The sequence below is a fragment of the Thunnus thynnus genome, chromosome 2, assembly GCF_963924715.1.
Source record: "Thunnus thynnus chromosome 2, fThuThy2.1, whole genome shotgun sequence".
Classification (NCBI taxonomy): domain Eukaryota; kingdom Metazoa; phylum Chordata; class Actinopteri; order Scombriformes; family Scombridae; genus Thunnus; species Thunnus thynnus.
Window position 1 is genome coordinate 32640548 of NC_089518.1, and position 25615 is coordinate 32666162.

At 39.4% G+C, this 25615-nt stretch overlaps 3 protein-coding genes across 3 annotated transcripts in view; 2 read left to right on the forward strand and 1 right to left on the reverse strand.

Annotated features, from left to right (window-relative positions):
- The window catches only part of srrm4 (serine/arginine repetitive matrix 4), a 68040-nt gene extending 60462 nt beyond the window's left edge, over positions 1–7578 (forward strand). Inside the window, exons 9-13 of the mRNA XM_067570567.1 lie at positions 31–353; positions 572–766; positions 1270–1371; positions 1490–1639; positions 3244–7578. Coding sequence (XP_067426668.1) covers positions 31–353; positions 572–766; positions 1270–1371; positions 1490–1639; positions 3244–3508 — 1035 coding nt within the window. The 3' untranslated portion in view covers positions 3509–7578. The remainder of the gene's footprint in view (positions 1–30; positions 354–571; positions 767–1269; positions 1372–1489; positions 1640–3243) is intronic.
- On the forward strand, positions 7448–22202 carry hspb8 (heat shock protein b8). The gene is made up of 3 exons (XM_067570580.1): positions 7448–8092; positions 12931–12994; positions 20647–22202. The coding sequence occupies exons 1-3, from the start codon at positions 7666–7668 to the stop codon at positions 20819–20821; spliced, it is 666 nt and encodes a 221-aa protein (XP_067426681.1). The 5' UTR covers positions 7448–7665; the 3' UTR covers positions 20822–22202.
- A 1711-nt stretch (positions 22203–23913) lies between these two features.
- On the reverse strand, positions 23914–25350 carry si:dkey-1k23.3 (heat shock protein beta-1). The gene is made up of 3 exons (XM_067570593.1): positions 24770–25350; positions 24339–24402; positions 23914–24114 (listed from the first exon to the last, which is right to left on the reverse strand). The coding sequence occupies exons 1-3, from the start codon at positions 25134–25136 to the stop codon at positions 23961–23963; spliced, it is 585 nt and encodes a 194-aa protein (XP_067426694.1). The 5' UTR covers positions 25137–25350; the 3' UTR covers positions 23914–23960.
- Between the last annotated feature and the right edge of the window lie 265 nt (positions 25351–25615).

Consider the following 25615-nt stretch of genomic DNA (forward strand, 5'->3'; position numbering starts at 1 on the left):
TTAAGCTGTAGCCTATTTGTCTGTTTACAGATTTTGTCGTCAAAACCTGGAAGCGAGCTCTTACAAGGAAAAGGGTCTCACCATTTATTGAGCCAGACCGACGCTCCACACGATTACGATTCTGGGAATGACACGTCCTCGCCGCCGTCAAGCAAAACTGGTGTTTCTCGGGCGAGTGTCACTGTCAGCAAGCGGGAACACTGTCAACGTCTGGCCTCACCAGAGAAGCTGAAGTTCACTGACAGAGACAATGCCTCTGACTCAGGGAACTCTGTGACGAGCTACGCTTCCTTGTGCAAACCTTACGGGGAGGACGGCCTGTCTGCCACGTTTTTCAGTGGAAATGGCAAGAGGTAAGGTTGTGTTCGTAATAAATAAATAGTGCATCTGAGCGAACTCTTCTCAGGGAAATTTCAAGCTGTTTATCTTCTGTTCCCACGCTCCGTTGCCTTTTGAAATATTCATCTTATGTGCTACAATGAGGAAGAGCATTTCTTTAAAAACAACCCAGGATATGTTTTAAGCTTTATCAGTCAAAGCGCTGAAATGTCTTTATGTGTTTGCTTTGCAGAGAGCAGATAACCTTGGGGTGTCAGGTAGAGGTTGTGAGATCTCCAAAGACCTCCGGTTGTTCGCAGAGGATGAGAGAGTCGTCTCGAAGGCGTCGGAAACACCGCTCATCCAGCAGAAGGAGCAGGAGCAGATCATCGGGGAGTTCCAGATACTCCGGACACTACTCTCGAAGCCCGTCGCTGTCATCCTGCAGGTTGGTTTACTGGGAACAGAGAGGAACACTGATTAACGCTTTATGTCTTGTTTGTTTAATTTGCACAAAACAAATGTAATGTGTAAAAACTACTGGGGCTTATGTGCTTATGTTCCTCATTTACTCATCCACATACTCCCTGTATACCACTCAGTAGTTTACTCTACAGTGTAGGGAGCAATAAGTGATGTATTATCATCATTTTACATCATCCCTAACAGGTGTAGAGTCATAAAACGGTCATCTTTGCATCTATAAAATGCAACACATTGCATTGTGGGGTCATTAGTAGAAACAACTTTTTTCGTTGTGTATGAATTTCACTGTCAAAGTAGTGGACAGTAAAATATAGTGCCTATTTCTTGGCCGGGGGCAGTGACTTCCTCATTTTATTTTGCTGAAATTTCAGAAATTTGCATGAAAATTTGTGTAATATTCTATAGAGACATAACTACTGGTGCTTTGCTCGATTCGAGGGGTTAATGGTCATTTTCTGGTTGCAGCTCATACTCACGCTCACCGAGTTATTCAGCTGATCTGAGGCGACGAGGCAGCGTGGCTAGCATGAGCTCCAGAGGAAGCTACTCGAGATACAGCGCTGACAGGTGAATTTTACTGAATGTTTCAGCTGCTAATGACTCTTCATTAGTGACGTACAACAAATATATACTGTATTTACATTGTTGGTGCTGAAATTTTCACATTATTATGTCTGCTTCTCAGATTACGGGACAGAAAGAGAACACCTAGCTCCAGAGGGACGGATGCGAAGCATAAGGTTAGCAGAAAGAGACGAAGACGCAAATCCTACTCTCCCATGAAGAAAAGGAGGAGAGACTCACCAAGCCATCTGGAAGCACGCAGAATCACGAGGTACAGCTTCTCTTTTGTGGTTATTTATAGCCACAACATACATTTTTATGCCCAAAGGCAGCAAAAACGTACTGCTGGTCCCACCCTCCACCCCCTCAGTTGGACAAGTCCCCAACCTGAAATCTTTCCCTCATGTTGATGAGCTGTGTGTTTGTAATTCTATTTTAAAGCTCTTCTAATCAATACTTTAAAAATTAATTTAATAAAAAAAAAAACATGGATCAAATTGGTCATTTGTAGTGACAAACCCAGCTACATTTTTTTGGTTTTACAGCCTACAACTTTTCCCATCAACCCCATCAACCGCTACCTGCCCAGCATTATATGGCAGACAGATAAATTTAGCTTATATTAGCTTGTGTATGTTGGCTAGTGAACACAGTGGAGCATCCAGTACGTTAAAAAGACAGATATTTTCCTGGTTATGTGGAGAACAAAACTGAGCTGGAAGAGGAGTGAATGCTGGACTTACATACATCAGGTGGCCAGAAGCATGACATGTTAATTCAAGATTCAAGATTCAAGATCTAGTTTATTGTCAATTTCTTGTGTATTTGCATACACAAAAAACAAAATGCTGTTCCTCCCGGCCCACAACAGTGCAACAACAGAAAAGATATATCTAAAGGTTCCCTTAAAAATAATAACAAACCTATAAATCCCAAGAGAAAAAGAAAACTGGCATGTCATGCATGTCAACGAGTGACCAGCACTGATAGGGGGGTTATATAATCCATTTTGCTGTCCAGAGAATGAACATTAACCAGCATGATTGTTGGAACTGCCGGTTTGTAGGGGTTAGCAGTTAGCCTAGCTTGCTCTCCACTAACCCTGCTTCCGCATCCTGTCGCACCGCTTTCGACATTTCCGTAGAACAGCTCGATAAGCTTATTTACCTATCCCAGCCAGTATTTCTTAAAGCAAAAGTCTTTTTTACAAATGTCCAAAATGTCATCTGCTGGATGTGTAAATAGGCACTTTTTTGGTAAGAAATGAGCTATAACATCTTTATAATGACCAAAAAAATCTATTAGCTTTAAACTTCCATTAATTGATGCTTTTGGCCACTTGGCCACGACACCCTGACTTTTTATCACCTTCTAAGTTGATATGGCAAACAGTTGCTTACTTACCTATCCGTTAGATATGCAGCAATACTATTATTCATTTGGAGTCATGTTTATGTCCACCTGACAACTTTAAATCTCATATTCACTCTCTTTTTAGCTGTTTTTGCCTCCTGAGGAAAGTATCTGTCTCTTTAGATGCTAAATGTCACATTATGTTCACCAGCTCATCTCTAACTGTGTCTGTTTGCTGTTTGGTGCTGAGCAGGTAGTGTACAGTGGTTTTTTAGAACTTTTTCACTGAAACAGTTGCCTGCTGCGACTGAAAATGACAATGAGGGGAGTGAGAGTGAGCCAAAACAGTAATGTTGCGGTCTGTAAACTCAAACCAATGAGCTGAAAGACACTAAAACGCTCCATAGAGCTGAAGTGGATTGCAGTTGGGTGGAAAATTCTTTGTGGGTTCTTTCACATTAAACATAGTCATTCGACCCATTGTTCATATATAAAAATCTATATCTATTTGGCTCCTCACAGTGCCAGGAAGCGCCCCATCCCATACTTCAGACCCAGTCCTTCTTCCAGCAGCCGATCGACCAGCGTGTCATCCTGGAGCAGCCTCTTCACGCGTAGCCGCAGTCGCAGCCCGATACACAGCATGAGCCGGAGCAGGAGCCGGAGCCACAGTTACTCCTCCTACAGGAGCTACAGTCGTAGTTCATCCTGGAACTCAATCTTTGGGACCCGCAGTCGCAGCCGGAGCCGCAGTTCACTGAACAAACGCAACAAAACCAGGCATTAGGTTTCCCAGAGAACATTACGGGACAGAAACATCTGCCGTGTTTCCAGTTGAGAGCGAGGACAGCGGATGTTGGAACAATCGACTGTGTGCGTCTCCGTGCTCGTCTTTGACGCTTGAGTGGAAATGTCCCAGCAGGGGTCCAACCATGTCTTTCATTGAGGCAGTCTTGTTCACTCTGCCCACAGAGACCACTGGAGACCGAATGTCTTTGTTTGTTTTGTTCATGTACAGCATCCTCTTGCATCAGCACTCACAATGGCCTGAGACTGTTCATCTCTTAGATATTTACAATATCACATAGAGGGAAACACATTTATTGTATTTGGTCAACTTAGATCCTTATTTTTATGCCTGTGCACTTCCCATTAAATTATTACTTTAAATGCTTTAAAACTGTAAATTTAATATTTATTTTTTAATGGGTTGAAACTACTTAATTCCCATAATTGTTTTATCTTGCAATATATGTTTCGGCCATATGCAGGTGCAGATGCACTGGGTGAACATTGAACTCTTGAAAGGCAGAGTTTCACAGGACAGCATGTTCTAGGTTTTGCACCATGAAGTGAAGAATCGAGGTAACATTTCGGCCATTTGATCCGAGTGTTTACAAATGGCTTCAGAGGGATCGTTATCAGGAATAAGGAAACGGTTTATTGCTCTGATCTCAGCATTTCACAAGGTGGGGAACAGACGTGTTTTCTCTGAAAAATGAAACGGTGAGGGTGGCCTGACAGCGAGCAAACAGCCTGTCAGCTCAAATGTCAAATTAATTTATCCTCTGATCAAGTGGAAAACAATTGAAATGTCAGTCCATGTAATACAACAGAGAGCGATTGAAATATTGCGCAGGGACAGGGAGGAGGATTTGTTCTGACAAAATCCTCAGTGTCTGCAGAGGTATTTCCTTGACATCTCAAAATGAAAACAATTGCAAAAAAGATACTTTAAAGATAAAAGTAATAGACATTTTATCGACTTCAATGCTTAATTTTTCATCTTAGATTGTCTGTAGTTATTATACTGCATGTGTTAGTCTCAGAGTTTTGTTTATTTGATACATTAGATTAAAAAGCGAGCACAGGAAGAAAAAACTGCACCTCACTTGGTCGCAACAAACTGAAAATAAGTCAGAACTTATGAATAACATTGAATCTTAATATACTTGAGTAATGTTTTCCTGCTACAAGACTAGAACCAAACACATATAGCCACTGATTTTTTTTTTTTTTTCCAGTGTTACATGAACACAGAAGGTCAAGTTTTGAATTGTGCAGAAGCATACATATTTATTACTTATTTAATATTTATTGGTTTGTTGTCCCTATCAGTAGTGGTCAATCTTTCTATGCAACACTGTCAATTTATAGTTATGACACTGCTGTAATTTATTTTTGGTATGTTGTAAATAATTCCTTTTGGTTTTGCCACCTGACTCACACATAAACCTCAAATTAGAAGGCAGTGTTTTCAAATAAAGAAGGAGCACAAACTGGAATTGCAGAAAAGCTCCTTCCTGTCTGACCTTTTGTTTTGGGTGCTTAAAAAAAAAAACACAACAACAAAAAAGGAATAGTTTGACATTTTGGAAAATATGTGCATTTGCTTTCTTGCAGAGAGGTAGATAAGAATAGTACCACTCTTATAGTTGTCTGCTAAATATGAAGCACCAGCCAGGAGCCGGTTCACTAAACTTAGCATAAAGATGGAAATGAGAGACTCTTGAGCTAATCTGCTGGCAGGTTTACTGTTGGCTGTGGGTTTGACAGTGTTGTTTTGTAAGGTTTAATCTGAAAACTGGTTGTTTAAAATTATGTTTGTTGTCTAATACATTAACGGCACTGAGCTGCGTCCTCTTCATCATCTGATATTTCTCTAGATATTCTGAACAGAGCTGAAAATGTTTAACCCGGCAACAAGAATTTGAGAGAAGATTCTGCCGTAACAGAACTGTAAGACTCATGTTTGTTTAATCATAATGGATATAAGGTCCTATTTTGTAGGGAGGTTAGCTTGCCACAAGACTATTTCTCTGGCAATCCAAGTTTTTATATTTTTGGATTTTTTTTTTTTTTAAATATTTGTTAAAACTCAATAGAGGTCAAAGAATAAAGAAAGGCAGAAGGTTGCTGCTTTGTATTCTTTGCTTTGTAGAAAGTTTTCCTCATTTTTCAAGTGCAGTTGTGTTATGTGCTAGCAGACAGTCTAACACATGATGTTTTGTAAAACCATAACTTGTTCTATACACTTTGGTTTTTGTACAAATTAAACAAAAAAAAGATAGTTTTAGAGGTAGGTTGATTTTCTTACATGCGGACTGAGCCAAATTAGCTGTTTCCCTCTGTTTCCGGTCTTTTTAATAAGCTAAGCCAAGCAGCTAATGATGATAACTTCATATTATGAAACAAACATGAAAGCGGTATCAATTTTTTCAGCTAACTCTCAGCAAGAAAGTGATTATTACCCCAAATCTCCAACTATTCCTTTAAAGTTAATTTTGCGGCTGCTTTGACTGCAGAGTTTGAATCTGCAGAAGTCTGAAACTGCCTTTCCACATAATTAAGAGTCATATTTCTCTGATTTTGTATCCGTCATCCTGTCTGTGTAACTGCTCCAAGCCTGACAGACTGCTCTCTATGCACTCAATACTTGCAGCTTATTTCCCTGAATGTCAAGTAAAATGAACGAATGAGGGAAATATAACGCTGGAATAGGAAGGAACCTGGCACAAAAGTCATAAAGTCATAAAGTATAAGAGGATGATGACTTCAACCAGTGTTGACTATGTGCTAGCGGAAGATTTGTGCAGTCATGTTGATAAACTTTATGGATGGGCACCTCTCCCCATCTCACAATGTAAAGTTTACATTAGTTCTTGTGCAAAATAATGTCGAATATGTAATTACTGTGGTGTAAATATGCATCTGCATTGTATAAATTATTCAAAGGATGTGATGATTTCATTTACAGAATGTGATATTTGGGCCTTGGATGTGTTAAAATGGTGTTGATGTGGAAGAGGAAAAGATGCCAGTTACGCATCAATCAATGGACTCTAGATGTCTTTGTGCTGAAGATCCCTCTGATCATGTCTTTTGTTATCTTGAAAAATTCCAATAAGAAGCTCATATAGCAATAGTGATCCAGTGTTTTGGTGTTAAAATTATGCATAGGCTACTCTCCCGTTTCCCATATGGACCAGCATATTGCAAAAACACATGTTTTTCATACTGTCACATTTATTCTTGTGTCAGTGTGAACTCGCGTTGTAATAATGTGTCACCTGGAAATTGAATTGTCCCCGCCATAAACCTCCATGAAATCAACTTTCCCTTCCCTTTCACTGCGTGTTCAGAATAAGCTAGTATATAAAATCATGTTCTGAATAAAAAAACGCAATCGCAGTTTTCTCTTGTGTTCAAACAAACAGATGATTTAACCTCACAAAGTTGACTTCTTAGTGGTTTTGTTTTATCCGTACAGTGACATCAGTGTGTTTGACCTGAAGCTCTGCGTTATTTTCTATTAAAAAGCCAGTGAGTCACAAAGAGGAGGGAGCTCCAACTCTGTGTGAGTGACATGTGGAGAGCGACTTAATTTGGTAAAAGGAAGGCTGGTCTTTTGGTCAGCTGTTGCGCATGCACTGCAAAAAATATCCACCGTAGCAAGTCATGTAATCCTTATTAAAGTCTTGACATGTAATTTGACTCTAATAAACAGCTGAAAACGCTGATGTGAATCATAACAGGAACAGTTTCCTCTTGTTTTAAGGACTTTTAAGTGTTTAAGTTGCGGTATTACTTCGCAAATTGGTATTTTTTTTGCAGTGTGCATGATCTCCAGATCCTCCCAGCACTTTCCAGACACTTGCCCTGTGCCGACTCATCGTCTGGGAAATCGCTACCCAGTATAAAACCCACAGCCAGAAGGAATTAGATCAGTTCCTTTGAAGGCGTTAGAAAGTTAGTCCTCTTAAGTGTTTGTTGTTGGATCAACAGGTGACCGATTGCGTAACGGTGATGCACGTAATCCGAAAGAGATAAAAGTTTTGCTACACATAGATTTGGGTGGTCCTGTTTGAAAAAGGAAAAGATTTTGTGTTAGGGTTGTTTTCGCGTAAACAGCTGAACTTTCTCAGGTTTAGACCTCAGCTGGACATGGCAGAGGGAGACTTCTACACGATGGGAAACCGACAGAGGTTTCCCAGGGATCCGTTTGGAGAATCGCCGTTCAGAGAGCAGTCTCCATTCAGGGATCAGCTCGGACCTCGGTTTATGGAAGATGAGTTTGGGATGCCACCTTTCCCCGATGATCTCGCAATGGACTGGCCGGGCTGGGCTCGGCCGGGCCGGTTAGGCACACGCCTCAGTTCCTCGCCCTTCAGCAGCAGTTTACGCACAGGTTTCCCCCCGCGCCAGTCCCAGGGAGGCCCCACGCTGTACACCAGCAGGTACAACGAGCCCTCCTCCCGGAGCTCCCCCATCACCACCGGGGGCGAGCCCTGGAAAGTTTGTGTGAACGTCCACAGCTTTAAACCAGAGGAATTAAACGTCAAAACGAGAGATGGATTTGTAGAAGTGTCAGGTGAGTTGTGAGGTTGTTTTGATGGCTAAACCTGTATGGATAAATGGAAGAAAAGGCAATTTTGACTGCTGTGACTCGAGGTCAAAGTGAGCCTCAAGACAACTTGCCACTGTGACAAACATCAGTGCAGAATACGAATGAGTTTTATTTATAGTGTGCATCTAAAAACAACACATACTTTCCAAAGTGCTTTTACAGACAACAATTAAATAATCAGAATGAAAAATTACATTGAAAAGTTGCATAGAAACCGCTTTAAATAGAGTATAAACAGGACAGGTACACAGATAGGCCTACATTGTGTTGTGAAAAACATTATCTGCTGGACTGTAGCTGCCATTGAGGACATGGAGGTCATGCCCTCAGTATATACCCAGCATAATTTGGGGGATTTACTTTATATAATTACATAGAAATTACACATTTCAAGGCAAAATCATTTCTTATTTTTCCACCACAAATAAGTGTAAAAGCAGTTTAAAGTGATTATAAATTGACAGAAAATATAATTAAACAGTTACGGCATATTTAAAATAATAAATAATTAGGAAATCTTACAAGATTGTTTTGGGTGGCAAGTCAAAACCGACCTAAGGAGGTGGGATTATGCAGAGGGAGTTTAGACTTCTGACCTCGATATTTCAAAAGTCTCAACAACAGTCCTGTTTAATGTGTTTTTATTTGTAGTTAACTTTCACCAGTTAGTCACATTTAGACAAAACGTCTTAAACATGCAAGACAAACGTCCACATGTACAAGTAAAATACATTTAAAATCACAAAATAGTCTGAGGGCTGCAACTAACGATTATTTTCATTATCAATTAATCTGTTGATTATTTCCTTGATTAATCGTTTGGTCTATAAAATGTCAGAAAATGGTGAAAATGTTGATCACTGTTGTTCTCAAAGAACAAGATGCAACCTAAAATATCTCGACTTGTCAGTCCACAACCCAAAGATGTTCAGTTTATTATCACAGAAGTAATAAAACCAGAAAATATACACATTTAAGGCATTTTTTTCATGAAAAGTGCCCCTAAACGATGAATCAATTATGAAAATAGTTGACAATTCATTTTCTGTCAAACAACCAATCAATTGACTAATCTTCGCAGCTCTATTGAAGTCTAAAATTAATTGTTTAAATAACAGGAGTGCAGCCAAATCAAAGTGCCAGAGCCAAGCAGATTTTATTGAAACAAAGCATAAACAACATCTTACTGAGCATCTCTGAGGATTCTCGTTCAAATCTGGCCAAGAAAGATCATCTCTTTTAGTTTGGCAGCAGATTCGAAGCAGCACAATGAAAGCCTCGGCAGTGTAACATGGTCTCATCGTTAATGAGTCTTGATATGGAGTGAGCTGGACAGATTTTGGGGACTGGGACTTGCACGCTGGCAGGCAGATCCTCAAGCTTAGACACCTGTTTCAGATTCCTGGAGAATCACTCCCGCAGTCACACATGAGCTCGATTTAGATTTAAGGCAAGGCCCGTGACAACAGTCTCTGTTTACAATAAGACAAGCCACTCGCTGCCATTAAACACAGGAGAGAATGTTCTGGAAATAGGACCAGACTTTTACCCAGAAGGCCTTGTGCAGCTTCTGTCTCCGCTGGTATCACGTTCAAGCTTGGTCACTAAATCTTGTAGAAATTTGCTTCCTCATGTCCGTGCTTCAAAAGACAGACAAATTCCAGGGATACCCCGCACTGAAGGGAGCACAGAGGAGAGCAGGCCCCCTAACTCTGAGTTTTTTATAAACACATTGTTGGTATGCCAGTTGGGTCATTCAATCAGCGCCATGTTGGGCCTGCCTGCCATGGTGACTCGACCCCGTTTTAAACGTGTGACTGGGGAGTGTGATACATGAATGTTTGAGGCTAGCGGTGCTCACTACGTGAACCAACAATTTCCTAACACGGAACGGTCCAGCTGATTGTTGTCACTGACCAAATCAGTTGCTTTTTTTTGCAAAGTGACTTGCACTGATAATTCACCTTAATTATAAAAATTAAGGCATTTTAAGGTATAAATTAATACATTAAGAATACCTTAATTCATTTCAATGCATCCACCTAAAAACCCCATTAATAAATACTGTAATTCCATCTTTATTAATGGGTAAATTAACAAACTTTTAACGTTAAAATCTGGTTTCATAATGGTGGTTGCTGAGCTTTTAATCAGCACTTTTAGAGGTTTTGTACTGAACTCAACTTGGCCCGACTCCAGAGATAGTCCATCTCTGGCGTGACTCGGCACAACTTGGCAACAAACTGGTAATGGAAACGCAAATCAATGTGGCATGATTTGGCTCAGCATGGCCAAAAGTTCCAATAGAAAGACCCTAAAGTTCAAACCAGTAACCAACCAACATAAACATCATCAAGAGTGATACAACTTCTTGATTTTTAAGAATCTTCTTGTCAAGGACTCTTTAATTTTAGGCTTTTAGAAGGACCATCCACCAATTAACTTACTTATGTTCAGTTTACATGTCACAAAAATTGATTTTTTGATTTCCTCTGTGGCTCTGGAGGAAGCTTTTTCAAAGTAAGAAGAGAATAACACTAATGATATCATCAGAGTTATATTGGCTTGGGCTTTAGACTCAAAATTAGAGCTGCAACGATTAGTCGATTGACAGAAAACTATTCAGCAACTATTTTGATAATCACTGTGATCACATTTTTTAAGATGCCAGAAGTCTTTGATTCTAGCTTCTCAGTTGTGAATATTTTTTGGTTAAACTGAATATCTTTGGGTTGTGGACTGTTGGTCAGACAAAACAAGACATTTGAGGACGTCACCTTAGGCTTCGGGAAACAACGATCAACCATTTTTTTTATTTTTAACCATTTTTACCATTTTCTGACATCTTGTAGACCAAACAACTAATTGATTAATCAAGAAAATAATCAACAGATCAATCAATAATGAAGATAATCTTTAGTTGCAGCACTAAACAAAATTCATAACAGAAAGTCTGTGTTAAAACTGGAGAGGTGGGTCTTGAAAGAGCATCAAGTTGCATTATAGGAAATGTAGGATCAAGTGACCCATACCGGAGACTAAACATCAGCATACCTCGTCCTCTCCTGCTTCAATGTTCATCATTGTTTTGTTAATCTTACTCTTGTAAGTCCCCCAACAGTACTAAATCACTGAAGTAAACCTTTGATTGGACAGCTGTCCTTATACTATGTATTCAAACATCAGGTCAAAGTCTACTTAAGTGACAACAAATCTCTGAGTTAAATCGAACAATTCCAGTCAGCAAAGTGATTCATAAGGCTGGAGGTTGTGTAAATGTTTCTGTGGATCTACGTAGGAAAGGACCTTATGGGTTAGTCAAACAGGCTTAATCCCAAACAACAACTTGTGTGACTGATTGGTTAAATTTAGTGTCATGAGTCGAGTTTGAAATGGAAAAGAAATATACATTCACATGAGAGATACAACCATCAATTGAATAATCAATTCAAAGAAAATTAATTAACAAGGATTTTGATAATAAAATAAACATTTAAGTCATTATTTAAACAAAAATGCCAAATATTTGATGGTTCAAGGTTCTTAAATTTGAGAATTTACTGCTTTTCTTGGTTTTACATTATAATTAATTGAATATTTTTGGCATTTTAACATTTGAGGATATTGTGATAGACATTGTACACTGTTTTCTGGTGTTTTATAGACAAATCAAGAAAATAATTGGCAGAATAATCAATTGTTAGTTGCAGCATATGTAGCCTTCAGAAGCATGTTCTATCCTTGATTTCTACGTCTATCCAAGTCTTGCAAAATAGACAGAAGGAAACACATAAACCTCCTTCTTTCCCCGCAACAAAAGTTGTATCAAAAAACATCATCCTGCGTCTGCAAATGTGAAAGCTACAGCCCTGTCCTTGATATTTGTACAGGCAGAAAACCTTTTTAGTGCGTTATCCGTTACGATAACACACTGTCTGTCATCACTCCTCCCAGAACATATTACACAGAGCATCTGGAATTTGGTATCTCTGTCATAAAAAGCCTTGAAAACAAGGAGAGGATACTCTCTGCCCAAACCTCCGTTATTCATGAAAAATCTTATAGAGATAATCAGGGGAGCAGTTTGACTTCTTAAGTCATGGTGAGGTTTATATAATAATCCCATGACTTCACCGGTGATTGTAGCTCAGTCCTCTCTGGAGCTTTACATATTCCAGTCTGGATCTCTGGTGGAGTCCAGCACTTTCGGCAGGCAGAGACGTCACTGGGGGGGTATAGGGTAGCGCATAGTCGAGCTGGATGGGGGTTGAGGGGTGGGGCAGGCCACACTGCTGGCGGCGGCGTTGACATTTAGCAGCCCCAGAGCAGCTGCTAGCAGGCCCGAGAGATAGAACGGCCATAAACAGTGCGGGGAAGAGACCAGGCTTGTTGCTCTGGAAGGAAGGGAGGGTTAGGAGGGGGCTTTCCAGGCTGAGCTGTTCTCCCCCAAGTTCAACATGTCTGAGAGAATGAAAGGGTGTTTCATCATTTCAACATGTTCATTGCACTCCACCCAATGTCACATTACAAAAACACATTTGGATTGAGCAATGGAAACTTTGTGCACCAAATGAAATCTGTTTTTATTCTAGTGTCATCATCACCTTTTTAATTTCTTTCCAATACCATGGATAAATTTAAAGTTTGAAAGAGTCATGACAGGTATTTATGATTAGTGTCCTATTGAACTGGTGATGAGGACATCCATTTATGATCCATGACCTTGCTAAACTATTGTGTAACGCTCATCCCTGAAGTTATTTAAGGTTGCATGGCTCACTCATTGTTTTTTTTCCAAACAGGGAAACATGAAGAGAAGCAAGAAGAAGGAGGCATAGTGACAAAGAATTTCACAAAGAAGATACAGTGAGTAATTTCACTCCTCCTTCTTGTTTTCCTCACTGGCTTTCTGCTCATTATGGACACAAACAGCTTCAGTTTTCATCATATTTATGACGCATGCCGCATATTCAAGAGCTAATAATTTATCATTATGGAACATAGAAGTGTTTAATGGAGAGTTGTTTGTCCACACATTGAGCTGATAGGACCGTGAAGTGGCTTCTCAGAGCTATGAAAACCGTTAAATTATCCCTAATGGCTGAAGACTGATAGAAATATTACCAACATTTTGATTTTTATGGTGGCAGTGTTAAATTAAACTGACCGTTTACCGTGTAATTAAATTACATATCTACCATTATATACTTAAATCTTGTTTGCTTAAGCCATTGCACATACAATACGAATGCTACAGAGCTGTGGTTGATGGTTGGGGCGCCTGAAAAGGGCCGAGACATGATTACCAAGAAAAAGTAATAAGAAACAAAACTCTGCTAGAATCTGCTGCTGAGAAAAGGCTGCTCAGCCTTTTGCCTGATTACATATTGAGCAGTTTTATATTTTCAAACCTCTAAAATTATTAAATAAAATGGTCTGTTGAGAGGAAAATCATTTTTCGATTACACGACTCTCTACAAGCAGATATGGCTTCATATTAATGAGCCAAAAGAAGAAAAAGATTGGGAACCACTGCCACAGTGAGCCCAAATTTTCCTGCTGACATCTGTTTTAATGGTTTTAGCCAGACAGTGTGTTTTCCCATCAAGAGCCTCTTTCATCTTCATCTTTCTAAAAAGCTAAAACATTATACTGTCCATGTGCTAAGATAAATGTACTACAAAACTGGACAGTAAAATGTGAGCACACCTTTAGTTTAAAGCCACCATATGTAGGATTTAAACATTTCTCACAGTGATGTGTCTCAGTAGTTTGTTGTATGAAAAAAGACACAAACATCCAGCCTCCATTCATGATTCTAACCACGGGATTCAAAGATAAACGAGCTGAAAGCAACACATAGATTGTATCAATTTTCACTGTGGTTGTTAATCAGAAACTGTTGCTATCAGAAGTATCTGAAATATTTTATAATCACATAAAAATCTGCACATACTGACTTTAAACAAAATTGTTTTGTTAGCATCCAACAAATGACATCCAATAAGGTTTTAATATCGTAGCTGTGGCAAAGGCTCATGGAAGCTGTAGTCATTTTTTCTGGACTTTATCACATAATATTTCAAACTTTATATTTTTTATATTCTTATATATACTGTCTCTTTCAGTCCCTCTTTTTTTTTCTTCCCTCTGCAAATCACTTTGTATACTGTTTGTAACTATGCATATAAAGTTTGCTTCCTTTCTGAATACAAAAATGTACATACACAACAATGTGTTCAAAATAAACTGTCCACTACAGTGGTAGATACCAGTTTACTTTAGAATACAGACAAAAAACAGATGATACACTGAGAGCTAAAAGTTATATCCAACTATATATATATATGTATCAGAAGCTGGAAGTGGGGCAAGACTGTGTGTCTTAAATCACTCCCTATTTATTACATAGCGCACTATATTTATTGTTCACTATTTAATCCGGGTGTCAGAGTACTCTGTAAAATTTATTCTCTTTATAGTGCTCTCATAAATTCCCACAATGGAATAAAAGAAGTGGTGGCATTTTGAAGTAGTGTCCATATCATGTACATTACTTTCTGCTAACAAACATTGAATGCAACATGCTACATTTTAGAGATGACTCAAAAATCAGAAATCTCAATTTATTGCTTATATCAAACCACTGAGTGTTTATCAGGGCTGCAACTAATGATTATCTTCATTATGGAGTAATCTCTTGGTTATTTTGTCAGTTAATTGATTAATTTTTGGTCCATAAAATGTCAGAAAATAGTCAGAATTGCACCTTTTAATTTCTTACAGCCCAAGTTGATGCCTTCTAATGTCTTGATTTGTTCAATTAACAGTCCAAAATACAAAGATACTCAGTTTGATACCAAGTATGACACAGAAAAGCTTCAAATCATCACATTTGAGACGCTGCAACATGTGAATATTTTGCATTTTCACTCTGAAAATGTCTAAAACGATTATTTGATTATCAAAATAGTCACAGATTAATTCTCCGTCGATTAATCGTTTTATCGACTGATCGTTGAAGCTCTAGTATCATTGATGTTTATTTATCTCGTAAGTGTGTAAAAGTCAATACTATGTCATTCCACCCCTCTCACTTAAAATAGTTTCGAACAGCTGCTCCAGAGTCATATCAGCTCCGAGTGGACACGCAACTCTCCAATCAAAACTTGTCAACTCCAAATAGCTGTCACTGATAAAAAACAACCTTTACTAACACTAGAATATTAAAGCAGGCACTACATGGATAAGTATTGTAATAAGTATTGTAGAGCAGAAGGAGGAGGAGGAGACTTTTCATATTGTAAGTCATCCAAGCCAAACAGGCCACAGAAGTTTCCACAACCTGCCTGGCTCTCCGCCTCTGCCTGTTTAATTGGGCAGCGGGAAGACTTCAAACAGCAGTGCTAATCGCTGGTGCGAATCGCCGTCTCACTGGCGCGTCACTCCAGTTCTGTTAATTTCCTGTTGGCTAATTAGTAAGCAGTTGTGCTAGCCCTGCACTGTTCATATCACAATCCTTTTAATTGGAAAGCTCTGAGATCAGGCCTGTGCTCTTCCGCTGGGCAAAACCTAAAGTGAATGACATAGAATATATAGAGCAAGGGTGGTGGGGTGGTGGTGGTGGTGGTGGTGGTGGTGGAGGGGGGATAGGGCACACATATAAATAACTGCCCTCAATACACAAATACGCTGGTTATATGAGAGACAGAGAGAAAGAGAGAGCATAGGGCAGACATATTATTCCTTCGGATAGTTTGTATGACTGTGAATGTACTTTTAATTGAAGCACAACTATGTTTTTTATTCTGGCTTAAATTGTAATAATTTCAATAAACTTTATTTGTACTTCAGTTTTTAAAAAGGCAAAATATTAAGGATATGGCTGGTGATTTTCTATACTTTTCTTATAGTCAACAAATTTCCTGCGGAGCCAAAACCAACAATGAATTAATCTATTTACAAGTATTGTGTGTGTATCCAAAGTCTGATGTATGTTAGTCTGATATATGTTATTCCTAAGAGCCCTAGAGCTCTCAGTAATAACATATATCAGACTTTGGATACACAGCTCTGTTGTTGTCCAAAAAACTATTAAAAACATGTCAATGAACCACACTGTTGCGCTGGGTGACATGTTTCTTCATGAAGATTATGATGATGGTAGTTTCTTTAAAGAAAACTCCAAAGAGTAATAAAAACAATCACATTTTCAGTCTCTGGAGAGTAGTTTTGTGTAAGGCAGACACCATTGTGCATGCACCAGAACACTTTTCAGTTTATAGAGCTTCATTAACTTGTTGTTCTATATATCACAACCTGTTGACTTGAATCATCTTAACAATGTGCAACGTAGTACAAAGTCAAGAGGTTGTGATATGCAGCACAACAAGCTAAGTAAACAAGCGAAGTAAACGGAACCACGTTCCCACGTTTGTGCAGTGACGCATGGTTCCCTTGTTGGCTTGTTGACAACAAGAGAAATATGGAAAATCACCAGCATTATCCTTCAAAGATTAATACAAATCAACACATTTATCAATTACCTGCCACATGTAAAAACAAGATAAAGACAGCAAAATGTAAAAACCTTTAATCTATCAGAAATATAGCATTTTTATGGCAGTTCTTCATCTTATGTGATAGTAAACTGAATATCTTAGTTTTTTGGACTATTGGTCGGACAAAACAAACAGTTTGAAGGCGATAACCCTTGTTATTCAATTAATCAAAAGTAAAAGTTTAAGGGTGCAACAGGGACCAAGGGTTAATTTTTCTGTTTTTCCAAACAAGTGGGAAATATGTCAGTTATTAACCAAATATGTTGTTGTAAAATCAGTCCTGAGAGCAAAGGTAGCTTTGAAACTTGAGGTCATGTGGCCCAGCAGCTACACAGTAACCCCTATATGTTTTGTACTGTATGTGAAAGTCTGCAGTGAGATCGGCTTGTTATTCAGGAATCTCTGTTTGTTCTTCCTCTGTATCTATCCTCATGAGACACATTATAGTACTTAGTCCATATGTGCACTGTATCAGTTGGAAGGAACATATGGGTTATATGTTTAACACACACACACACACACCCTGTCAGGTCTCACTGTCTTGTCTGTCTCTGTCTCAGCATCTGTGCAGGGGGAAAGTATATTGGACAATTTTTTGGCAGTTGTACAAAATCAATGTCTGAGATAAAATGTGCGCTTGCCAGAGGTAAATAAACTCACCGAGCTGCACAGATAAGGTTTCTGCCGGAGTCCCAAGTAATGGGCCGACTGAGTGATTTGACTTTGTCAGAAGGGGCAACTTTGCTTCACAGCAATTGGCTCCTTGAAGGAAGGTGGAGGGAGATAGATACTGAAACATGTGTAGGTACAGTACGTGTTTGTGTGTTTATGTGTGTTTGTGGCTGGAGCGGGGAACTGATAAAAAATATTCAATATTAATACTGGCTTCCACAAACTTTAAATACTGGCTTTGGTAACACTTTACTTTGAGTCCCCCTATTTTGCACTTGTAAGCAGTACATAAACATTTAATAAATCATTTATGAGACACTATAAGCAGATATAAGTATTTTTTTATATATTTGTTAACAACTGCAGTATAGCTCTTCCTGTGGGCACCCATAACTGAAGGCTGGTGTATAAACAGATAATGATGACAAACAGATAATGATGACAATATAATAAATCACAGTTGTAATAATATAAAATATGCCTTCATAGAGGAAGTACTAATAAACACTTAAAATGTCCTTATTTCTGCTTATAACTATATTATAGTGTGTTATAAACCATTTATTAATTGTTTATATTATACTTATAAGTGTTAAACAGGGGGACTTAGCAGCATGAATCCAGGGACGACAATGTCGGATTGTTGTCGGACAACTGTTGGATGGATTGCCATGAAATTTAGTACCAACAGTCATGGTCCCTGGAGGATGAAGCCTGCTGACTTAAGTGACCTGCTGACATTTCTTCTAGCGTCATCATGAGATTGACATTATGATTTTGATTGAAATGTCTCATAAATTGCTTTGAAACTTGGCATAGACATTGATGTTCCTCTCAGAATGGTTATTTTTTCTGGCTATTTATGCCTTTATTTGACAGACATTGTAGTGCATTGACTGGAAACTTCAGGATATAAAGAGAGAGGGGTATGACATGCGACAAGGGTCATCCGGCCAGGAGTCAAGCCATGAACATTCTGGTTATGTGTTATGCGTCTTAACCATTAAGCCACCGGGGCGCCCCTAGGAATGAATTTTAACAACTTATATGATCCCTTGACTTTTCATCAAGGGCCATCATCAAGTCAAAATTTTAACTCGTCTAATAATTGCGTCATGACTATATTTGTAATCTGTATTTCTATTTTTGTCACACCTTTCTTTTTATTTTTTGTAATTGCTTTTCCCCCCACCTACAGCTCCTATTACAGCCTGTTGTCCTGTCACCATGGACTTTTTTTTTTTAATCTAATTTTAGTTTTCTCCTTGTGTTCCTTCATTTTTTTAGAGAGTTTTTCCTTGTCTTGTCCCTTTAGAGATCTTGGGCTACGTATGGAACTTTTTATTAAAGTTAACCTGTAAAGCTCAATGAGACATTATATGTAGTATTTGGTTACACAAATAGGCTTGACGTACTGTTGCTATACTCGACCTCTATGTCTGTCTGCCTCTGTGAGGTGAGGTCCTTTTCTTTCTGTCTTCACTCCTCTGTCCCCTCTGACTTGTATTTCTCAGTGGAGTGGGAAGCCAGTGGAGAGACTTCTCTAATTAAATGGAGGGCAGACCTACAGTCTCCTCTTAACAACAGAGCCTGATGTTTATATTAACTCCCAAAGACACTTGGCTGCTCACACAGAAAACCTAGAATACCCATATTTGGCTATGCTGTCTGACAACGAGCAGAGTTTGCCTGGATGTGTTGAACTTTAGCACCACTACAGTAGACTTTGGAGGGCTTCTATTAAGTGATATATGCGTTATTTCGAAGAGCTGGAACTAAATACTTATCATTTTGACATTTTAAGATGACAAGATATCATTGTTCCTAAAGTCTCTATACATTTGTATAACATGAAGCTGTCACATGCTGCAGTTCTGGCCGATCTTGCTGCAAGTTTTGGAAGCCAATTATCCTGCTCTGCTCTGGAAATAAATACTATAATATTTCACCATGAGAAGTGTCAAAAAATGAAGCAAACAGGGAAAAAAATATATATACTTGACACAAATTAGCAGTTGCCTATATGACAGATGAGAGCAGCCGATTAGGAAAGTATACATCAATGGAAATTTATAAGTGTTAAACTTCTGCGAGCAGATACTCGCTTTAATTGGATTCAGGCTTCATTTTTGCAAACCTCACACCTGGGTCAACTGTGTGTTTTCTCTCCCTCGTCTTTGTCGCAGAGCAGGAGGATTTTTTATAATGAAAACTGAGGATGGCTTTCACTTCATCTCCTTGGTGTGAGATAGTTTTTGTGAGTGTAGAATGAGTGCTAGCCGAGGAGGACAGGGTGAACATTTTTAATAACAGCCACAATCCTGAGCCAAGTCATTTTTTTTCCCCCCCTGGACATACAGTGGTGTCATCATCCGACTGGAAGCTGTTTACGGGTATTGACAAAGTGTTAATAAAAAATCCATGCATTTAACAATGTTAGCACAGTGGCTCCTATAGCGGAAAATGTCACATAGTTTTGCATGACCTCCAGCAGGAACTAACTACTGTTTCTCTAGACTGTTTTTCCTCACCGCTCTCCTTATTTTGTTCCTCTCACTCGTGCCTTTAACCTTAATCCTACCGACTGGGGTACTAGCAGACCCCAGTGGTATACTTTTTGTCATATCTCACGGGTGCTTTATTCTATCATTCCAATTTTTCATTACTTTGTCAATCAATCTGTTCCTAATGACTTCACATCATTGTTTTCTGTTTCTGTTTTAATCATTGCTTTTTAAAAATACCAATGTATTCGGGTCCTGGGGGACCCCCGTCTAAAGGACCCAATTACGCCCATGCAATTTTAATAGATGGAGCTATTTATTGAATTCATGTTTTTCATGGGTCCTAATTTAAAGTATCACACACTATCGGGGGGGGAAGGGGCACTCTGTCAGTCATTTTGAAGGCTTTGTGGAAAGATTGTACTTGGGATAAAAGCTGCAATTTAAACTAACTGTGACTTTCCTAAAATAATAATAATCTTGTTTTTTTCAGATTACATTAATTACATAACTCATAATGTTTTGAGAAGAAATAAGTTAACATTTTGCTATAATGCTTGTTTCTTACAGTAGTTTATTCTTGGGGTCTCCAAGGACCCCAGTTGGTAGTCCTTGTATGTTAAACTTGTATGTAGGCAGGATGAGAGTTAAACATGCCGAACGCACACAGCAGATTACAGAGTCTCAACCAAGTAAACTTCTGCTACTCTTACATCTAAACTTGTATCCTTGCATAAAAAAAAACCTGAATCACATCCCCTCTTCTCTTCCGTTTCACCAGGATCCCGATAGATGTGGACCCTCTGACAGTCTTCGCCTCCTTGTCCCCTGAGGGCGTCCTCATCATCGAAGCCCGGCAGACGCCTCCATATTACCTCTTCAGCAACGATGGCTCGCAGGGTGGCAGCATTCAGGAGGCAGAGGTCCCCAAGCCCCAGGAGGCCACCATGGTCTAAACCCCCCACCTTCCCACTGACATAACAGTTCAAACAGCACAGTTGATTTGAAGTTTGATATGAAATGTGTGGCCTTCAGCTTCATGTTGTTAAACATCTAGAATTAAAATGTGTAAAATATGATAGGGAGATCTTCTTTGACGTCCATATTAAAGTTACACCAGGCAAGGTTTTTTATCTAAAAATACACCTTTTTACAAGCTGCAATAGTTTGCCTTAATGAAATTCTTGTTCACTTCTCTTTCATTTTAACCTGAAAAACAAATGACACATGTCCAGAGGAGGCAGGACTCTATAATTATTGCATCAACAATTATAAATCCTTTTGTGAAGCATCCATAACTTGTTTATACACAGTTAATTACATTTACGTTAGTATCACATAGATGTAATAATATATAATGATGAATGATAACACACAAACAAATCCTCACAGTGTGTCATAAAATGTTTTATTAATGAAGACATATCAATATATAAGATTGCAATTAATGTGTGTTACATTATGATACCAAGTATTCGTTAACTGTTACACAATAACCAATGCTTTGAAGGAGTTATACTATAGTTGCTAAAATGTCCTTAAATCTTAATATAACTACATTATAGTGTGTTAAAATGTTTAATAAATAATTTATTGATTGATTATTTACCTCTATTTGAATGCAAAAGTTGTGAAAGTGTTACCTAAAATAAAAAAAGTGTTACCTAAACAGCTCACGGAGCCCTCAGTGTGTGAACTTGCCTAGTGCAGCTTTAATATTACATGTGGATGTATCCTGAGGTTATGCTAGAGCTGTTGGGCCACTAATGCATTATAAGTCATAGCATTTTAAGCCAACCAGCAAGTTAAGATGACACCATATGTGAACTTTTCAAGAATCACATTTATGTTTGTATTTATATTAACATCTAATTTTGTGGTACAGTTGCATAAAATCTATTGTATATGATTTCTTTGGTTAAAAAAATAAGTATTTTAGCAATTTTGACAAATGTGCCTTTATTTACTTGAGTGTCTTCCTTCAGTTCGACTGTTATCTTTTAAGTTAATGAATGTCACTTAAACTGACAAGAAACGCAAGTAAGTCACCTCCTGTGGCTTCACTAGAGGGTGAACTGTGTGCATTAATACTGTATTCTACCAAAGTGTATTGTAAATATACTTTAATATGTGACAATTCATTATAAACATTGATCTGAAGTGTTCCAGGTTTTGCAATATGGTTTGCATTTTCTTTTCTATTTGAGCATTCAGGAAGATGGCTGCATGATTTTGGTGCGGACAGACTGACTTCTTTGCCAAAGACGTTTGTTTCCTGCCTTCTTTTCTGTTGATGTCTTTGTATTGGCTGATGCAATAAAAAATGTCCAGCCAGTCTCCCAGTGTGTCTTAACATCTGTGTCTTTTATTGAGAACCGTGCCACTCACCAGCCTGGTTCCAGGGATCCAGGGAGCCTGTGGTGTCATTGTTGGATAACAGAAGGAATTGGGCAGCAGATTTGCAGAGGGCTTAGTGCTGGGTGAGATTGGCACCGCTGTGTGTTGCAGAATGGGCCGAACTCATGGAGGCAGCAATGCCAGAGCTTTTGAATGTGAGTGCAAAAATTGGGGCAATTCCATTGCATGTTGTGTGATGCAAAATAATATAATCTTCTCTGTATGTTGGACTCAAGAGGGATGATCAGTTTGAATTTTTAAAGTTTTCAAACTGGAGCCACATTGTGGAAACAACAAAAAAAAAGGCCCCCACAGTTTTGGCTGTACAAAAGCACTGCTTTCTGTGATGTGCAGCTCACATAAACTGTTATATTTATTGGTATCGGATGATATGTGTGGACTTGTGCTGCCATGGCAACAGCATAACTGGAACCATGCCAGTTTCTCCTTGAGCAAGTTACTCATGTAGAAGTGACTAATGCACAGCTGTGCAAATGTATAGTATCTGATTAATGTCAAAACCTCTTAGCTGAAACCGCATGATGATTAATCACTTTTTAAATTTTGCACTCACGTATTTTTGGAGTTAGCTGTGAGCATGATGCTCATGAATGTGATCACATATTCATAAACAGTTGCAAATTCAGACAAAGACAGCACTATTCAGGTTAAGATTGAGAGGATGTAAAAACATGTAGACATGATGAGTAACGCCAGTACAATATTTAACATTTTCACATGCTATTGCTTTATTGGAGCTCAAAACACAGCATGGTTATATGGCTATTATAAAGGTATCGACTAAAATGCATCTGTTGAACTGATGCAAGGCAAGCATATGCAGGCTGATGCATTACATGTGGTGTGAACAACATTTTGGCGATATCTGTGTGTCCGTCTACTTGGTGTGTTGTTGTTCAGGAGCCTCCAGGTCCTGGCTTGGGACCTCACTCATTGGACTTTGGCCCAGCTCTGGCACCTCAGGCTGGGTGATCTCCTCAGCAGCCTCCTCTGAGCCTGCCATTACCTGGATCTCTACATCCACGGCTGGTTCTTCATGCTCCGGCTGTTGGGACATGTCTGTGTCTGGGCTTTCTTGGCTTTCCAGGGCTTCTGAGCCTGCCATTACCTGGATCTCTACATCCACGGCTGGTTCTTTGTGCTCCGGCTGTTGGGACATGTCTGTGTCTGGGCTTTCTTGGCTTTCCAGGGCTTCATGGTGCTTAGAAGAATCGGGAAGACTCTCTGTGCCTTCGCCATCTGCAGGCGCTGAAGGGAGGGACTCACCAGCTGGCTCTTCATGGGTCTCCTCCTCCTGTTCCCTCCTCTCTTCATGCTCCTGAAGCCCAGCTGTGGAGCTGCCAGGGTGGGCTTGATCACCATGGACCTCTAGTGGAGACTCTTCCCCATGATCCTCATGTGCAGACGGAATCTCTGGGTTTGTATCAAGGGTGATTTCTTCCCGCTCTTCAGTAACCTCCATCTCCATCTGCATTTGTGGATAAGTATGTAGAAAATGTCAGCAGTGAAATTTAGTGAGTGGTTTTGATTAAAGGTCAGCTGACTCAGCTTCCACAGCCCACCTCAGTACTGAATTTCTACACCAGGCCCTTTCAGTGGAAGTGGAAGCTCAAGAGAAATAATGAATTGGATACAGTTGGGGGATATTGTTTAAAGCTTTTCTTGAAAATCTCCAGTTTAAATGTCAATAAACTTCCCGGTTGTAATTACCTTTATAGGTATGGTGATGGCAGCAGGAACGGAGGTTTCAGGAACTGGAGCTTCCACAGTCAGGATACCATCCACAGAAAGCGTGGATACAATTTTAGTAGCATCGATCTCAGCTGGGAGCCTGAAAAAGACAGAGTATTACTACATACAGTGTGCCAATGTTGCAGATACTGAAACTCATGTACATAATATCTAATTTCTCAGCCCAGTGAGCATTTTAGAGATCGGATACTATCAAAAACACACCCTCAGTGAGACACTCTGACTGTTGACTGATGTTTAGAATAGCTTAAACTGTGGATATTTCATCGTCTGCAGAATAATATCAGTGTTTACTTTACATACCTGTATTTCCGTGTAAAACATCTGGCAATAAATCCATGCTCGTCTGGCCTCTCCTCGTGTTTCCCTGGGGATGGATTACCATTTATGGGGAAGAATGTGAGGACACACAGAGGAATCAGGCAACACAGAGAAACCACTCAACACAGAAATTAATTTCTGCCACAGAGCTGTGATTTTAATTTCCCCAAGCACATTATTTAAGCAGCGCTCTAATTTTGTTACATTCAGCTTCCTTCTCATCAGTGTTTAGTTTTAAGGGTTTTATTCAGTGGACTGTGAGAGAACTCTATTTAGATAACTCTGAGATAATAATATTAGATAGATTAGATTATTAATACTTTATCAAGAGTAGAAACTATCCTGTGTGTAAAAGTAATTAGTTTAACTTTGGAGCTGTTTAATTAACAGAGCTGTATGCAAATGTTCTGTACCTCCAACCTCCAGGAATCCGTCTTTGACGCTGAGAGAAATCTCTGAGGGGGTGAAGTGAGCCACATCCAGACTGACCCTCCACTTGTACTCCTCCTTGCTAATCTCCTGGCTGGTATGATGCATCGACCGAGAGATGTAGGGCACAAACAGGGGAGTGGGTATGTACCCTGGCCAGGAGCAGACTGCCAGACTCCTCTGGAGCCGGTCCACATCCATCCACCGAGGGTCCCCTGACTCCAGGAAAGGCGGCAGGCCAACATCCTGATTGAAAAGCCGGCTGGACTGCCACCATTTTCTCAGGGGGTACCAGGGGGCACCCCTGCCGTACTCCCCACATGACGACTCTGTTTTGGCCTGTTCGCTCATGCTTCCAGAAATAAAATTACACAGATTAAAAAATGGCAGCCCTCTTTTGATGACAGTCAGCGAATAACTTTTGGACTCTTGGGGTTGACTCTGTGAAATCTCAGCAATTAAAATCTATTTAATGAGTGAGGGAATGATAAAAGAAAGATTGACCAAAGCTAAGTGTGGTGAGATGGAGATATCTCTGAGGGGCTTTATATAGTGTTCCTGTCTGTTTTAGCACTTATTAAGCACTCATGCCGATCCCATGAGAAGGGTGTGTAGGCATGGGGTGATGGGCGTTGAGGGAGGCTGTTACCTCTCGCTGGCCTGAAGAAGGCGGCAGACTAATTAGTCGTATTTATAACTTTTAAGGGCGTGATGGCAAATAGCGAGCACTTGGCTAAGGCTGGTTTGTGTTTGAACTGTTGCATCTGTTGCCTGAAGACTGTTCTTCTCACATCTCAGTGAACTCTATTCTGTCAGCAGTGACTGGCCTC

Coding starts and splice junctions, on each gene's coding strand:
- hspb8 (XM_067570580.1), top strand. CDS start 7,666: ATGGCAGAGGGAGACTTCTACACGATGGGAAACCGACAGAGGTTTCCC. Junction 8,093..12,930: donor TGGATTTGTAGAAGTGTCAG/GTGAGTTGTGAG, acceptor TTTTCCAAACAG/GGAAACATGAAGAGAAGCAA. Junction 12,995..20,646: donor AATTTCACAAAGAAGATACA/GTGAGTAATTTC, acceptor CCGTTTCACCAG/GATCCCGATAGATGTGGACC.
- si:dkey-1k23.3 (XM_067570593.1), bottom strand. CDS start 25,136: ATGAGCGAACAGGCCAAAACAGAGTCGTCATGTGGGGAGTACGGCAGG. Junction 24,403..24,769: donor CGGATTCCTGGAGGTTGGAG/GTACAGAACATT, acceptor ATCCATCCCCAG/GGAAACACGAGGAGAGGCCA. Junction 24,115..24,338: donor TGTTTTACACGGAAATACAG/GTATGTAAAGTA, acceptor TGTCTTTTTCAG/GCTCCCAGCTGAGATCGATG.